Genomic DNA, 14,390 nt, shown 5'->3' with positions numbered 1-14,390 from the left:
CCTGGAAACTGCTTTTTGGGGCTCTGTCCCCACACCTGCTTTAAGGTTCTGCTCCCATGATCTCTGGATTATCTGGGAGTTGGCCCGACTGTTTTGCCCCCAACCTGTCTGTAGTGTGAGACTGCAGGTTCCCCCAAGGAGGGTTTTCTGAAGGGGTGACGACCAGGGGCAGTTAGGATGGGATAGCCTTGTGGTTCCTGATGCCCCAAGAACAGCTCATACATATCAATGAGGCCCATCAAATTCAATCATGTGCATATTGATGGGCTTTTTCCAGGGGCGGGGCTGAGGTCAAGGTCAAGAATATTAATGAACCAAAGAGAACATGCCCCTCCATAGTCAGCTACAAGGAAAAGAACAGGTTTCAACTGAATAATGAAAGACCAAGAGCCATAAAATTTTCTGGTGAGAAGGGAAGCGTGGGAGAGTAGAAACTAGCTCTCTGAAACACATCTGATTTTTCCCACTGTTTAAATGCTATTCTACCGTTCTGGAAAAATGTGTTGAACGTCCATAAGCTCTCCCTTGGTACCTTTCAGGATGGACACCGTAGAGATTTACCCAGTGGTACAGTTGATCCCAAATAGCATGCCTTGGTTTTATAGATGAGGAAACTGAGGCACAGACGTGCTGAGGGATTGCCAAAAGCCATACAGCCATTTAGGTAGGGAAAGTGGGGCTGGAAGCTGTGTGTTTAGGGTCTCATTTTGTCACTTTGGTGCTGTGTTCTCATTTCACAGGCGTGAGTGTCTTCAGAATAACAGGGATTGAAGTTTCAATTTCTTCACATGGCAGCCTCCGTATCTACGTCGTCTTTGTCTCTGTCTCTGTCTCTGCCTTTACTTCTTTCTATGTCTCTCTTCCACCATCTTTCATCTTCCCTCCCCGTTTCTCTTTCTGCCCTTGTCTCTTTTTTCCACCTCTTTATATCTCTCTGTCGTTGAGTTTTGTTCAGTCTCTCTCTCTCTCTCTCTCTCTCTCTCTCTCTCTCTCTCTCTCTCTCTCTCTCTCATTCTGACTTGAATGTCTCTCACTATATAAGCATGACTGTGGCCTTTGGCCAGACAGTCCAATTGCCTCATTCACTGTCTTTTCTGGAATCCCCAAATACTTGTTCGGTTACTGACTTTTGTGATCAGCGAGGCTGTTTTCATCTGTAATATACATAACCTGAGTAATGCTAACAAGACATATTTTTAAATTCATTTTACTATGCTAATATTCACCTGGAAAGAGGAATGTGCACTCTAGATATAACTGGCAAGTGAATCTTACGTACTTTATATGTAGAAATTATGTCAGTAAGACGATAGATCTAACTTGTTCATGCAAAATGCACCAAAGTCAATGCTATTGTGAACACAACATGAAAAAAATCAGTTATTAAGAACTTTCAGATCTATAGAATAAGGAAAAATATTAATAATCTATGTGAAAATTGTGAAAGTGAATTAACTAGTCAACTTTCAGGAGAACACTATATCCCTTTAGGGTAAAATATTATTGTGATTGAAATGATCATAAAAAGGCAGAATAATAGAGATTAAGTATTTACCTATATCTATATAATTATTTTGTATTCCAAACTTATGGTATTAAACAGAATCTTTAGGAATCACATTTATTCCAGGTAGGCCACAGGTCTTTAAAAAATCCTGTTTTGGAATTCTTCCAATTGTGTAAGCATAAGTTAAAACCACAATGTAAAGGGGATCCAATATACATGATGGAAGGAGAACTGACTCTGGGTGGTGAACACACAATGTTGATATATAGATGATGTAATACAGAATTGTACACCTGAAATCTATGTCACTTTACTAACAATTGTCACCCCAATAAACTTTAATTTAAAAAAAAAGAATAATAACAATTTCGCCACTCTTCATGTTAACCATGTAACACCAGCTTTTCTTCTAGATATAATAAGGAATATAAAACAGCATGAGAAAAAGAAGAACGTGGCAAAGAAAAATGGGACACTCTAATCCATTTTGTTCTCATTCATCAAACCTCAGAACACCATATTTTACAAAACTATTTTCAGAAAAAAATTCCTTTGCCTCTATGGCAGCTAAGAATTTAAACAATTTTAAAATAATTGCTGTGCATAGCCAACAGATTTTAGAAGTTGAAGAGTTTTGAGATTTGCTCAAGCAAATCCTGGATACAATGTCCTAGAAATCCTAGAAATAACATTTCTGCACAACATGAACAAATAAATTAAAAACTGACAAGAAGATGGGTGAATGAGAAATTCAACTCTCTTCTACTTTATTTGGTCTCCTATGGCTAAAAACAAAGTGAATCTGATTGAGGAAATATTTACAGAATGGGAAATTGGTGACGTGCCTTACAATTGTTACTGACGTGGAACAAAGATGGTGAAGGCAGAGACAAGTGATTTAGGAATTGCAAGTGTATGATATCCTAACGTACTTTGGTTTTGTGTTCATAAGGACTCGACCATAATAGCAAAAAGATAGTGAGTCAAAGACCAACTGGTATGTGGTAGAATATATTCCAGAACTGCCTATTTTGGTGAAAGATGTTCAAACGAGAAGGGAAAGCAGCTATTATGTGTCCAAAGGCTGCTTGAACAACAACCTAATAGGGCGTCTCCTGGCTCACTGGGTCACCAAGGAAAGACTGTCTTACAGAGAGAATGGTTGTGTACAGAAAGGTTGAAGAAGTAATGAAACTGTGCTCTGAGAATGGAAGTACTGTATTTCTTGCCAAATCCTTGCTGATAACAGAACAAGGCTGCAGATCGTGTAGTCAGACAATCACAATGAGCACTAAACACTAATTCTAAAAGACATACGCACCAGGGTAAGGGGGTTGGGGGGTGGGGGATGAGGGTGAGGGAGATCAAATATATGGTGATGGAAGGGGAGCTGACTCTGGGTGGTGAACACACTGTGTGATTTATGGATGATGTGATACAGAATTGCACACCTGAAATCTATGTAATTTTACTAACAATTGTCACCCCAATAAATTTTAAAAAAATAAAATTAAAAAAAAAAGACATACACACCCCTATGTTCATTGGAGAATTATTTACAATAGCCAAGATATGGAAGCAACCTAAGTGCCCATCAATAGATGATTGGATAAAGAAAATGTGGTATATGTATACAATGGAATATTATATTACTTGGCCATAAAAAATGAAATCATACCATTTGTGACAACATGGATGGACCCAGAGGGAATTATGCTAAGTGAAATAAGTCAGACAGAGAAAGACAAATACTGTATGATCTCACTTATATGTGGAATCTAAAAAACAAAATAAACAAACAAACAAAACAGAAACAGACTCACAGATACGGAGATCAAACTGATGGTTGCCAGATGGGAGGAGGTTGGAGAGATGGGTGAAAAGTGTGAAGGGATCAAGAAGTACAAATTGGCAGTTACAACCTAGTCATGGGGATGCAAAGTACAGCATAGGGAATATGGTTAATAATGTAATAAATATGTATGGAGCCAAGTGGGTACCAGACTTACCCTGGGGATTACTTTGTAGGTTGTATAAATGTCTAACCACTATGCTGTACACCTGAAACTAATATAACATTTAATGTGAACTGTAATTGAAAAATAAAATTTTAAAAAGAATCTTACTTACTATAATAAATGCACTTTTATTATAAACAAAAAAGAAAGGAAGGGAGGGAGGGAGAGATGGAGGGAGGAAGCAGGAAGAAAGGAAGAGAAGGAAGGAAGGAAGGAAGGAAGGAAGGAAGGAAGGAAGGAAGGAAGGAAGGAAGGAAGGAAAGAAGGAAAGAAAGAAAGAAGGAAGGAAGGAAGGAAAAATTCACCCTAGAATACCACTCTATGCCACCAGGTCAAAATCCACCACGGACTGTATACTACCCCCGCCTCTATTCAAACACATTCGAGGTAGCGCCTGCACACTAAGCTTTCATTATGTCACATTAATGTAACTCTATAGAATACGTATAACTTACCCCACTTCTTCCTTTAAGTGTAACCCAAAACCCTCCCTCGAGGAGACAGATTTGAGCCTTGCCCCCTGTCTCCTTGCCAGCTGACTTCTCAATAAAAGCTATTTCTCAAAAGCTGGTGCCCTGGTATTGGCTTCTACACACGTCGGACTGCAAACCCTTGCTCGGTAACAGAAGTTCAAGTGCTTCCCATGAGACGAACACTGAGAGGCTGGTAAGAAATCTCAAAGGCCAACTGTATTGTCTATGGACACATCTGTAGCTCCAAGATATGTATAAATGTATAGGAACAAAGTTTCTTAAGTGACGCTTGTAGGAGGAGCATATGCACACGGAAATGATGGAAAGAAGTGAAGGAACAACTATGGTATTTCCAATGACTCGGTTTCCCCAGACGGGGGTTAGCTTTTTAAAATTCTTGAGCAGGCTTTTATTTCACTTTTAAAAATCTATTGTGCAAGAGCAGCAGAAGTCATACAGTTGCCAGTGTCTGATTTGATAGCTGGTGACATTTTGATGGCTGTAGTGTCGGGGCTTTCTGTTGTCATTTTCTCCCAGTGGACATTCTTGTGTTAAAGATAAAAAATAATAATGGAGACAAAATGATAGACATGCTTTTAACTTTTAAGATTATTAAGACTAGAAGACGGTGTGTTTCAGAATTCACAATTAATCTTCCTTGCAGATTTGGGAAACGTCAGTGACTATGAATCTTGCATTGATTTTCCGCAGAGCTGCAAAGGCACCCACAGCCCATTAGGGTGAATCGCCAAGGGCAGCCCAGGGACCAGTGACCACTCTGAAGGTACGGGCAGCACAACTGCCTGTCCCAGGAGCCTCCCCGAGCCACTCCAGGGGACTCTTCAGCCCTGGCTTTCAGAGACAGGTAAGATCCAAGACACGGAAATCCTATGACTGCTGGTGTGATCCTCGGTGAGCGTTGTTTTGACAACCCGAAATTCCTCATCATGACTCTTCTAATCCTTGTCTGTATTTAATACCACTTATCTAAAGTTTTTCTTTTCCTGTATTTATTTCTATGCGAGGTAGGTGTGTTGCTTTGGAGCAGAGAGGAGGAGCAAGGAAAGATGGAAAAGGAGGAGGAAGAGGGAAGAAGGAGGGACAGAGACAGGGAGAATGGGGAGGAGGGAAAAGGTGTAGAGGGAAAAGGAGATGAGAAGGAGAAAGGGTGTTAGAAGGAGGAAGGAGAGCGGAGAAGGAGGAGACTGGGGACGATGGAGAAAAGAAGAGGGGAGAGGAGGAGAAAGGAGGGAAGTGAGAGATGGAGGGAGGAGACCGTGGTTGTGGCTATAAAACCCTGAGATGGGCTGGTGGCCCTCCAGTCCCTGGAAGGAGGACCATGCCACTGCACGTGGGGCTCCTGTTGGTTTGGGTCTGCTGGTGTCTCAGTGTGGTCGGTCAGCTGCTGGAAGGTGAGGAGCGTTGTCACAGTATCTGGGGTTGGGCATCAAAAACCGAGACTCGCACATCTACTGCCTTTGGTAATGAAACCTGAGAAGCCGTGGAGGGTGAGTCATTCTTATTTCATGGGCTCCAAGAAGGAAAAAGATACTGTCTATACTTTTCAGATATTTCCATTTAATAGACACCATCCACGGATAGGCTGAAAAAGACAAGCAAACAAAAAAACTAATAAAAAAACAAGAGTAGGAATGTAAATTGGAAAGTTCTATTGATAGAAGTTACTTGATAACCCTTCACTCCAGTATGTTTTAAATGCCTTATGTAGAGGTTTTGAAAATGAAACTAAGTTTTGGAAAGCCTGTTGTATTCCTTTACCAAAATCATGTTGCCTTTGACAATTATAAAGTGACAATATGAGAAGATACTTCATTGTGGATGCATTTCTTACATGTTTCTTGAGGATTCGCTAGAGTTGTGAAAGCAATTTTTTATGGAATGGTGAAGGATCAGGATCTGGCATGTACTACTTTAAATATTTTTCAGGCCAACTTTGTATTGAAAAATAAATCAAATAGGGGGTTGATAAATGTTTTAAAAAGCAGAAAAAAGAAAACAATGCTCTCCAGGTAACTATGATCACTGCTTTTTTATCAGTTAGAAATTTTATTTTACGCTTATTGAAAAAGAACACTTTTGGACTTGGACATAGATTTTCTTTCAAATGAGATATCCTTTTGTATGTACATAAAAAAAGAAAATATAAGTGAAGGAAGCTGATTAAGAGGGTCGTAAATTTCTCCACTTTTGGTGTCTGGCCTCCTGAATTATCGGTGTCATATTTTTCCACATTTATCTCGGTGCTGTCAAGAGTCAGTGATTATATTCCCCAAACCGTCCTTCGTAACCGCATGGCAATCTCGTGGTTACCAATTTGTGCTTTAATTCCCCACCATCTCTCTCATCTCCACCCTCCTCCCATCTAGAAACCCTCAGTTTTTTCTCTTTGTCTCTGAGACCGAGACAGTTTGGGGAATATAATCAATAATGTTGTCAAGATTTTGTAGGGTATCCGATGGACACGTGTCTTATTAGGGAGACCACTTCATGGACGGTGTGGATGCCTGACCACTGCGCTGTACACCTGAAGCTGAAGCTGCATAGTACTGAATGTCAACTATCATTTAACACATATAGTCACAGGATGTGGAGTACAGCCTAGGGAATAGAGTCAATGGAATTGCAACAGCTATGTACAATGTCAGAGGGGTAGTAGATTGGGGGAAGAGGTTATCACTTTGTGAGGGGTGTAAATGTCTAACTATTACATTGTTTTGTACACCTGAAACCAATAAAAAAATAAAACAAAAAGAGTCAGTGATGGCAGCATTTCTTGCAACAATACATAAAAAAATTCAAACCCATTGGTTCTAGACATGTTCTCCGGTCTTTAAAAATTACGCAATGCTAATTTACTTTTAAGAATAAGCAGTAATGGTTATTATTATCCGCTGTCTCCTTCTCCTTCACAAGCATCTGCTGCCAGAGGTTAAGGGGGCCCCGTTGTTGTCTCTGGGAGTTTCTTTTGAGTCAATGACATCCATACTATAAATTTTGATGCTGGCCTTTTGAACATGGTCACATTCAGTGCAAACAATAATGACCACGTCCCCACAGCAATCCAGACTGCTGGTAATAAGAGCCTTCAAGAGTAAGGGGTGTTCTGACTTGGGAGACATGAGAGCACCAAAAGCTTTGCATTTTTGCATTTTAGAAGCTATGAGATGGTAGGTTTCCGGTCCTGCTAGGTCTGGCCTGAGAAAGGAGATACGATTGACCTGGCAAGGCTTCACAGAGGGTTGGGCTGAGTGATCTTATTCCAGGCCTAGAAATCTGGCGTGCACAAAATGTCATTCCTCCACTGTTACAAGCTGTCAGGGCGTACTCAGGGATCACAGTGGGGTCCCTTCCAGGGAGGACTGTCCAGGCCAGCAGCCCCTGACATGCAGCACAAACCCGAAGTTCTGCGATTGGTAAATTATACTTTTCTGTCTTACATAATTTTAATGGGTATTAAGCAGCATGTACCTCATGCTGTTTGGGGGAAAAATCAAGACTTTTCATTCTATGTTTATTCTAAAATTCATTCTAGATTATAGTTCACTGTAAAATTGCAACTATTTTCAAGATGTGATTGGATTAACTTAATAACAAGGATTTAATATTTAATTAAGTCTGCGATGATTTAACAGTAAACAGTCTTTACATAAAATCACTTTGTCGGAAACCATCCAAAAATGACAAAACAAAAAAATTCAAGTTCTACAGGGGTGAGGAGGTAAGCATTGCAGGTGTCTTGGCTCATGAAGGAAAAATGGTTGGGGAGTCCTGCTTTAAGGAAAAAAGTAAAGCCATCAGGCAGTTTCTCCCATTGTAAGAATATTGAAATATTTTAATTGGGGGAGGATTTGACACCTGAGGTTCTCTCCCCATTTTACAGCTGAGCAAACTGAGGCATCTGACTGGTAAGTGGTTGCACCTGTCTCAGGGTTTGAACCATTAGATTCCACTGAACCATCTCCCCCAAGGGGGACTCAAATTGAATTGCCAGAGCTTAGTTAACTCTTGTGAACTTTAATTCTCTTGTCTATAAGATGGTGAAAATAATGCCTGCCTCACAATGTTGTTCTGATGCATTCAGTAAAATATAGTGCCCAGTACATATAAGATGCTCGATGCATTTACCTTCCCTACATATCCCCGTGTATCACCTTTATTTTTCTCTCCTCGAGGAAGGGATTTCCATTTGGAAAGTGACAACTCCAAAAGCATGAATCTCTGATAGTAGGATTCAGGCGTGTGTGAGAAGTGATGACAAAAACTAAAAACGTATAGTGTTCCGTATCAGAAACACCACTAAACATTCCCTGAAGACAAGCCTGAATCTAGTAACGACAGACAATAGTGACGACATGATGAGGGTGGTCCTTCCAGTAGTTATAACAATGTTGATAGCAATAGCAGCTATAAGTTGTTAAGTGCTTTCTTTGTACCAGGCATTATTCTAAGTAGTTTATACGCATCATACATCTGTTCTTCATAACAATCCCCTGAGATAGGTAAAATTCTTACCTTCATTTTATCGAAGACCATCTGAGGCACAGAGGGGCTGAGTCATGTTCCTAAAGTCACACAGCTAGCTCGTAACAGCTGGGGGTTGAGCTAAAGATTTTGAGAAAAGTGTATGTTTTTAGTCACATCTCTGCCCTGTCAATTTATATTTATGTGTCCTCCTACTGATATGCTTCACACTTGTAAGGGCTTCTCCCACTCCTGTCCTTATGCCATGCTTCCTGCTCCTAGAAAAAAGTTTCATAGTTTTTAGAGGTTGCCTGTTCAAAATCCACAGGCAAATACACACACATGGATATCCTGCCTGTATCCTACTTCAAGAAGCGCAGTTGAAAATCTGTGAACAATGGACAACTCTTTTATTATGAAATGCCTTATTGCTTTCTTTGAGATTTCTCATAACTTCAATATTTGCTGGTTATCAAAGTCTCCTAAACTTGAATTCTGGAGCAATTTTTAGTAGATGTAAGTTCTCTATGGTTTATAAAAATCTATTTCAAACTTGAGTGAGTCTTCCATCTGGTAGGGGAGAAAATAATAATGATTATTGTAAGAAGAGAAATCCTTATCACTGTAATAAAATTGTTACCATATGATACGTGCTTGCTATGGGTTCTGTAATGTGCTCTGCCATACATTTTCATTTAATCCTTACAGCAAACCTACGGAGTTGAGCTGTAGAGACCCCTTCTTTTACAGATGCTAAAACTAATTTGATCTCATTGTAAAAGCCAAGGACACTTAAGTAAAATTTTCTCCAACTTGTACTTTCCCGATAGTACTAAAAAGAAATAGAAGAAAACAAAAGAATGATGAAATGATAATACACGTTTTTCCTACTGTAATGTGGTCTATGTTGTAGGAAAGTGGGGGGAAAGTCAGTCATTTACTTTTGCCTGCTGAATTTTTTTGTTTTAAAAATAATTTTAATTGTTCCTGTTCATTAACAATGTTTGGAAAATACAGTTGAGGCAAAAGAAAAACATACAAATCACCTACAATCACACTACTAAAAAGAAGCACCATTGAAATTTGGATGTATCACCTTCAAAATATTATTATTATTATTATTATTATTATTATTATTATTATTATTATTACTAGAATATAATTTGGTAAAGTATTTTGTTTTATTTCAAAGCCTAAAACTAGTAAAATAAATATTTGTTTAAAATTGTGTCTTTCAGATGGTGCTGCAGGTGATCCAACTAAAAGTGAGTTGATCAAAACTCTTTTATTAGAGTTTCTTTTTAAATTTTGCCATAAAATGTGAAGCCGTTGAAAACTATAATTCGTTTTCTGGTGAGAAATCATATTTTTCATGAAAAATTACTGTTTTATGTCCTTGTATAGAAGAAAAAGAGTGTTCTGTGTTTTAAAAAATGTTAAAAATTGTTAAGGAAAAAGAAGAAAAGAACAATAATAATTTTATTGTAAATTTTACTGTTACTATTTTTGAGAAATCAAATATTTCATTATACACAATTTTATAACGTGATTTTCCTTTTGCAAAAATAGTCTTATGGAACATAGTGAAATAGAAAATGCCATTTTGTCACCTAAAGATGAGGTACAAAAACTTTCCATATCTACTTATATTCTCATTTTTGTTAATGCCTGTATGATTTTATAAAGCAATACTCTATTTTAAAATTTCCATAGTGATTGATATTTTGGATTGATATATATATATAGATATACATATATATAGATAGATATATAGATATATATTTTACTATTATTAACCATGCCAAAATGAGCATTCTTTTTTTTTTTAAGATTTTATGGGGGAAGGGGAACAGGACTTTATTGGGGAACAGTGTGTACTTCCAGGATTGTTGTCCTTTCAATCTTAGTTGTGGAGGGTGCTGTTCAGCTTCAAGTTGTTGTCCTTTCAGTCTTAGTTGTGGAGGGCGCAGCTCAGCTCCAGGTCCAGTTGCAGGGGGCGCAGCCCACCAGCCCTTGTGGGAGTCAAACTGGCAACTTTGTGCTTGAGAGGACGCGCTCCAACCAACTGGCCATCTGGGAGCTCAGCGGCAGCTCAGCTCAAGGTGCCGTGTTCAATCTTAGTTGCAGGGGGCGCTGCCCACCATCCCTTGCGGGACTCGAGGAGTTGAACTGGCAGCCTTGTGATTGAGAGCCCACTGGCCCATGTGGGAATCGAACCAGCAGCCTTCGGAGTTAGGAGCACGGAGCTCTTAACTGCCTGAGCCACCGGGCCGGCCCTAAAATGAACATTCTTAACCTGAATGTCATTCCAACTAAAACCAGGACAGTACATAGGTGTCTTTTCTGACCGGTACTAGTGAACATTATTGAGCTGGGGGTATTTTAACATGTGGTATTGCAAAAAGTAAATAATCCATAAGTTTATAGAAAATAACAGACAAAATTTTTTTATGATTGTATACTTTAAAACCCCTAGGAACACTAGTAAAGATTACTAGTTTTAGAAAGAATCTGGCGGGGCCAGCCTGGTAAAGAGACAAAGGAAAACAGAAATAGAAGTCACCATGAACTTTGACTGGCAATGTATGCTCTACTCTTTAATTTCTACCAATCTAATAGAGAATATCTGATGTTAAAATGCATAGAAAAATGGTAATTAGATATATTATGAACAAAAATAGTGCTGGGGTGGAGGAGCACCTTGTGTTCCCAGATGTTTAAACAAACCATAAATACAGTAACATAAATAATGTGGTGTGGTATCAGCCTAGAAAGTGTCAAATAATAATAAACAATATTTTCTGATGCTTGATGTCTCCAGACTCTGCTCATTTTACCACCATCTACTTGTATCTCACTGCTCCAAGAATTTCAGTAAACGTGATAGAAAATATAGAATGGACCTCAGGATATAGGATTAGAATCTATACATGGTTTTAAACGTACAGGTGGTTTAGTTTGTCAACAATTTACCATTATGTAAAAGCTACGAGGAAGAAAATTAAATTGTCCTCCCTTCTTGTATCTTATATAAAACGAAATTCCTTTTTAATCAAATTTTAAAAGTCAAAGAAACAAAATCATTTAAGAAGAAAATATAGAAAAGTATAGGTATGCCTAAAGGACCAGGAGATCTTTTAAAATAAGATAGGAATCATCTATTATAAAGGTAAACATTTAAAAAGTGTATAAGGGACGGCCGGATGGTTCAGTGGTTAGAGCGCAAGCTCTGAACAACAGGGCTGCAGGTTCAATACCCCCATGGGGTGGTGGGCTGCGCCCCCTGCAACTAAGATTAAAACAGCAACTGGACTTGGAGCTGAGCTGCGACCTCCACAACTAGATTGAAGGACAACAACTTGGAGCTGATGGACCCTGGAGAAACACACTGTCTCCCAATATTCCCCAATAAAATTTATTTTTAAAAAATAATAAAATAAAATAAAATAAATTTAAAATAAATAAATAAATAAAAAGTGTAGAAATATTTCATGCTGGTGAAAACTCAGATGAAAGAGCACACTGGTGGGAAAGCTGAATTGCTATTGTCCTTTGAGAAAGCAATACCCATCAATGTTAAAAATTCATATACACTATAACCTAAAGCCTTCCTTTTGGGATTCTATTCTCTAGAGACAAATGGTTCAGTACAGAAGGATTTACATAGATTGAATGTTTGCTGCAGCTTTATTTATAGATGGAAAAATATTAATATGAGAAATACTGAATAAATTGTGGCAACATTCATATCACAGAATGTGGCTCAGTGTTAGAAAGGAGTTAGAGTGATAAAAGTTCAAAGGATACATTTAAAAGGATTTCTATGATATGTTAAGTTAGAAACCGAAGTTTTGGGAAAAAAAGTATGATTCACTTCGGGAGGGAGCAAATATCTGTGTGTGCACATGTGCATACATGTAAGTTATGTATGGTTATATGTATGTTATATGGCTATATATGTTGTATGGGCAATGGACAGAGATATACTCTATCTATATAAAGAGATAGATCAACACATAGAGATATCCGTGTGTGCATGGAGAAAAGTATATATATATACTCTGTGTGTGTGTGTGTGTGTGTGTGTGTGTGTGTGTGTGTGTGATGGTGGAAGAGGGTGAAGAAAAGAAATACAGGGAGAAATAATTTAGTAGATAAATGCCCACATTTATGCTTCAAAGCTTAGGGTACATTTCTGGAACTAGGGCTAAATGTTAAGCAAAATTTTGACTCTTTATGCCACAGAAAAAAGTGGGACAGGAATAAGAATATAAAACACAAAAGCTCTGCTATTGTGTGACTCTTATAACATTCAGTAGGACCCCAGGTGGTGGCTTGGATTTCAGAGTGAAACCAGCCTTGGGAGGAAAGTACCTTTGTGATATCTCGACCAACAGTCCCAGAGACGGAAAAAGAATTTTTGTTTTCTCTAGGTGACAAGTGTTTCTTTCCATTCTACTATAAAAATGCAATACATCATGACTGCATCAAGTTCAAGGCGAAACAGAAGTGGTGCTCATTGAACGAGACTTACAACGGATATTGGAAGTATTGTTCTGAAGGAGGTGAGTGTCTTATCCCCGAAGACCTCAAGGTGGCCGGTAATCGTAGATGACTGGATTAAGAAACTGTGGTACATTTATACAATGGAGAATTATACAGCCATAAGGAAGAAAGAAATCTTACCATTTGCAACAACATGGATGGACCTAGAGAACATTATGTTAAGTGAAATAAGTCAGACAGAGAAAGACAAATACCATATGATCTCACTTATTTGCTGATTGTAAAGAAAAGAATAAGTGAATGAACTAATCAGAAACAGTTTGGGAGACAATGAGGAAAAACTGAGGGTTGCTAGATGGGCGGGAGGGGTGGGGGGGGGGGGGGAGGGTGAGGGGATTGGAGGGCAGTCGGTGACCACAGGATGGCCGCGGGGTTTGAAAATTAATCTGGGGAACGTAATTTGGTGGGTACCAGAGCGTAAGGGGGTTGGGGGGTGGGGGATGAGGGTGAGGGGGATCAAATGTACAGTGATGGAAGGAGAGCTGACTCTGGGTGGTGAACACACAGTATGATTTATGGATGATGTGATACAGAATTGCACAACTGAAATCTATGTAATTCTACTAACAATTGTCACCCCCAATAAATTAAAAATAAATTTAAAAAAAAAAAAAAAAAAAAAAAAAAAAGATGGCCGGTAATCTTGGTTGCTGGAACGGAGGTTAGGTGAGATCCTCAAGACGGTTCTGAAAATGGAATACACAGTCCGTAAATTGTGAAAATAAGTTCTGTGAAGTATAAGTTCTCTGACGGTATGAATCGCATTGCACCAAAGATGTATAATGAGAGCTTCAACTATGTTACCTTGAAGAGAAGTCTTTTAACAGAACCTCAATTCCCCACCAATACTGTTGCCATATGCTTTTGGTGGAATAGACCAGGGTGGGACACGTGTGTGTGTGTGTGTGTGTATGTGTGTGTGTCTGTAGTAAGAAGTGGTACCAATTAGAAAGATTTCTTATTCTGATTGCTCCTTCCTTCTCCGTAGACTTCGCAAAATGTGTGTTTCCCTTCTGGTACAGACGCATGATCTACTGGGAATGTACTAATGATGCGGAAACATTTGGGAAAAACTGGTGTTCACTGACGCAGAATTATAACAAGGAAAAGATTTGGAAATACTGCGACTAGTGGTGAGATTTATTGGGGGAGGGGATGAAGAGGTTGAATCATTCTCCTGGGAAAAAAAATCTACAATTTTTGTTGGGAAAGGAGGAGGTAAGACTCTCATTAAAAGGATTTTTTTTTTTCCTGAGATGTGAGTTGAAGGTGATCTGATTGTAAATAACTTGGGGTTTCGATTATGGGTTATGGGGTTTTGATCTAGAAATCTATATTCTAGCC

General features: G+C 38.7%; 2 protein-coding genes across 2 annotated transcripts in view; both read left to right on the top strand.

Annotated features, from left to right (window-relative positions):
- Positions 1 to 830, top strand: part of CABP5 (calcium binding protein 5) — a 29,805-nt gene extending 28,975 nt beyond the window's left edge. Inside the window, exon 7 of the transcript XR_004425152.1 lies at positions 741 to 830. The gene's annotated coding sequence lies outside the window, so the exon portion shown is untranslated. The remainder of the gene's footprint in view (positions 1 to 740) is intronic.
- A 4,507-nt stretch (positions 831 to 5,337) lies between these two features.
- Positions 5,338 to 14,186, top strand: LOC117035395 (binder of sperm protein homolog 1-like). Its single transcript, XM_033129270.1, has 3 exons — positions 5,338 to 5,410; positions 12,914 to 13,045; positions 14,035 to 14,186. The coding sequence occupies exons 1-3, from the start codon at positions 5,338 to 5,340 to the stop codon at positions 14,175 to 14,177; spliced, it is 348 nt and encodes a 115-aa protein (XP_032985161.1). The 3' UTR covers positions 14,178 to 14,186.
- The last annotated feature ends 204 nt before the right edge of the window (positions 14,187 to 14,390 follow it).

Source organism: Rhinolophus ferrumequinum, chromosome 15, assembly GCF_004115265.2.
Source record: "Rhinolophus ferrumequinum isolate MPI-CBG mRhiFer1 chromosome 15, mRhiFer1_v1.p, whole genome shotgun sequence".
NCBI lineage: Eukaryota > Metazoa > Chordata > Mammalia > Chiroptera > Rhinolophidae > Rhinolophus > Rhinolophus ferrumequinum.
The sequence above is the reverse complement of the archived record's forward strand: the minus strand, read 5'-3'. Positions and strand labels throughout refer to the sequence as shown.

What these genes read in the sequence shown, in the direction of transcription:
- LOC117035395 (XM_033129270.1), top strand. Translation starts at nt 5,338, where the DNA reads ATGCCACTGCACGTGGGGCTCCTGTTGGTTTGGGTCTGCTGGTGTCTC. An exon ending in GGTCGGTCAGCTGCTGGAAG is followed by an intron (nt 5,411 to 12,913) that starts GTGAGGAGCGTT and finishes TGTTTTCTCTAG; the next exon opens with GTGACAAGTGTTTCTTTCCA. An exon ending in GAAGTATTGTTCTGAAGGAG is followed by an intron (nt 13,046 to 14,034) that starts GTGAGTGTCTTA and finishes CCTTCTCCGTAG; the next exon opens with ACTTCGCAAAATGTGTGTTT.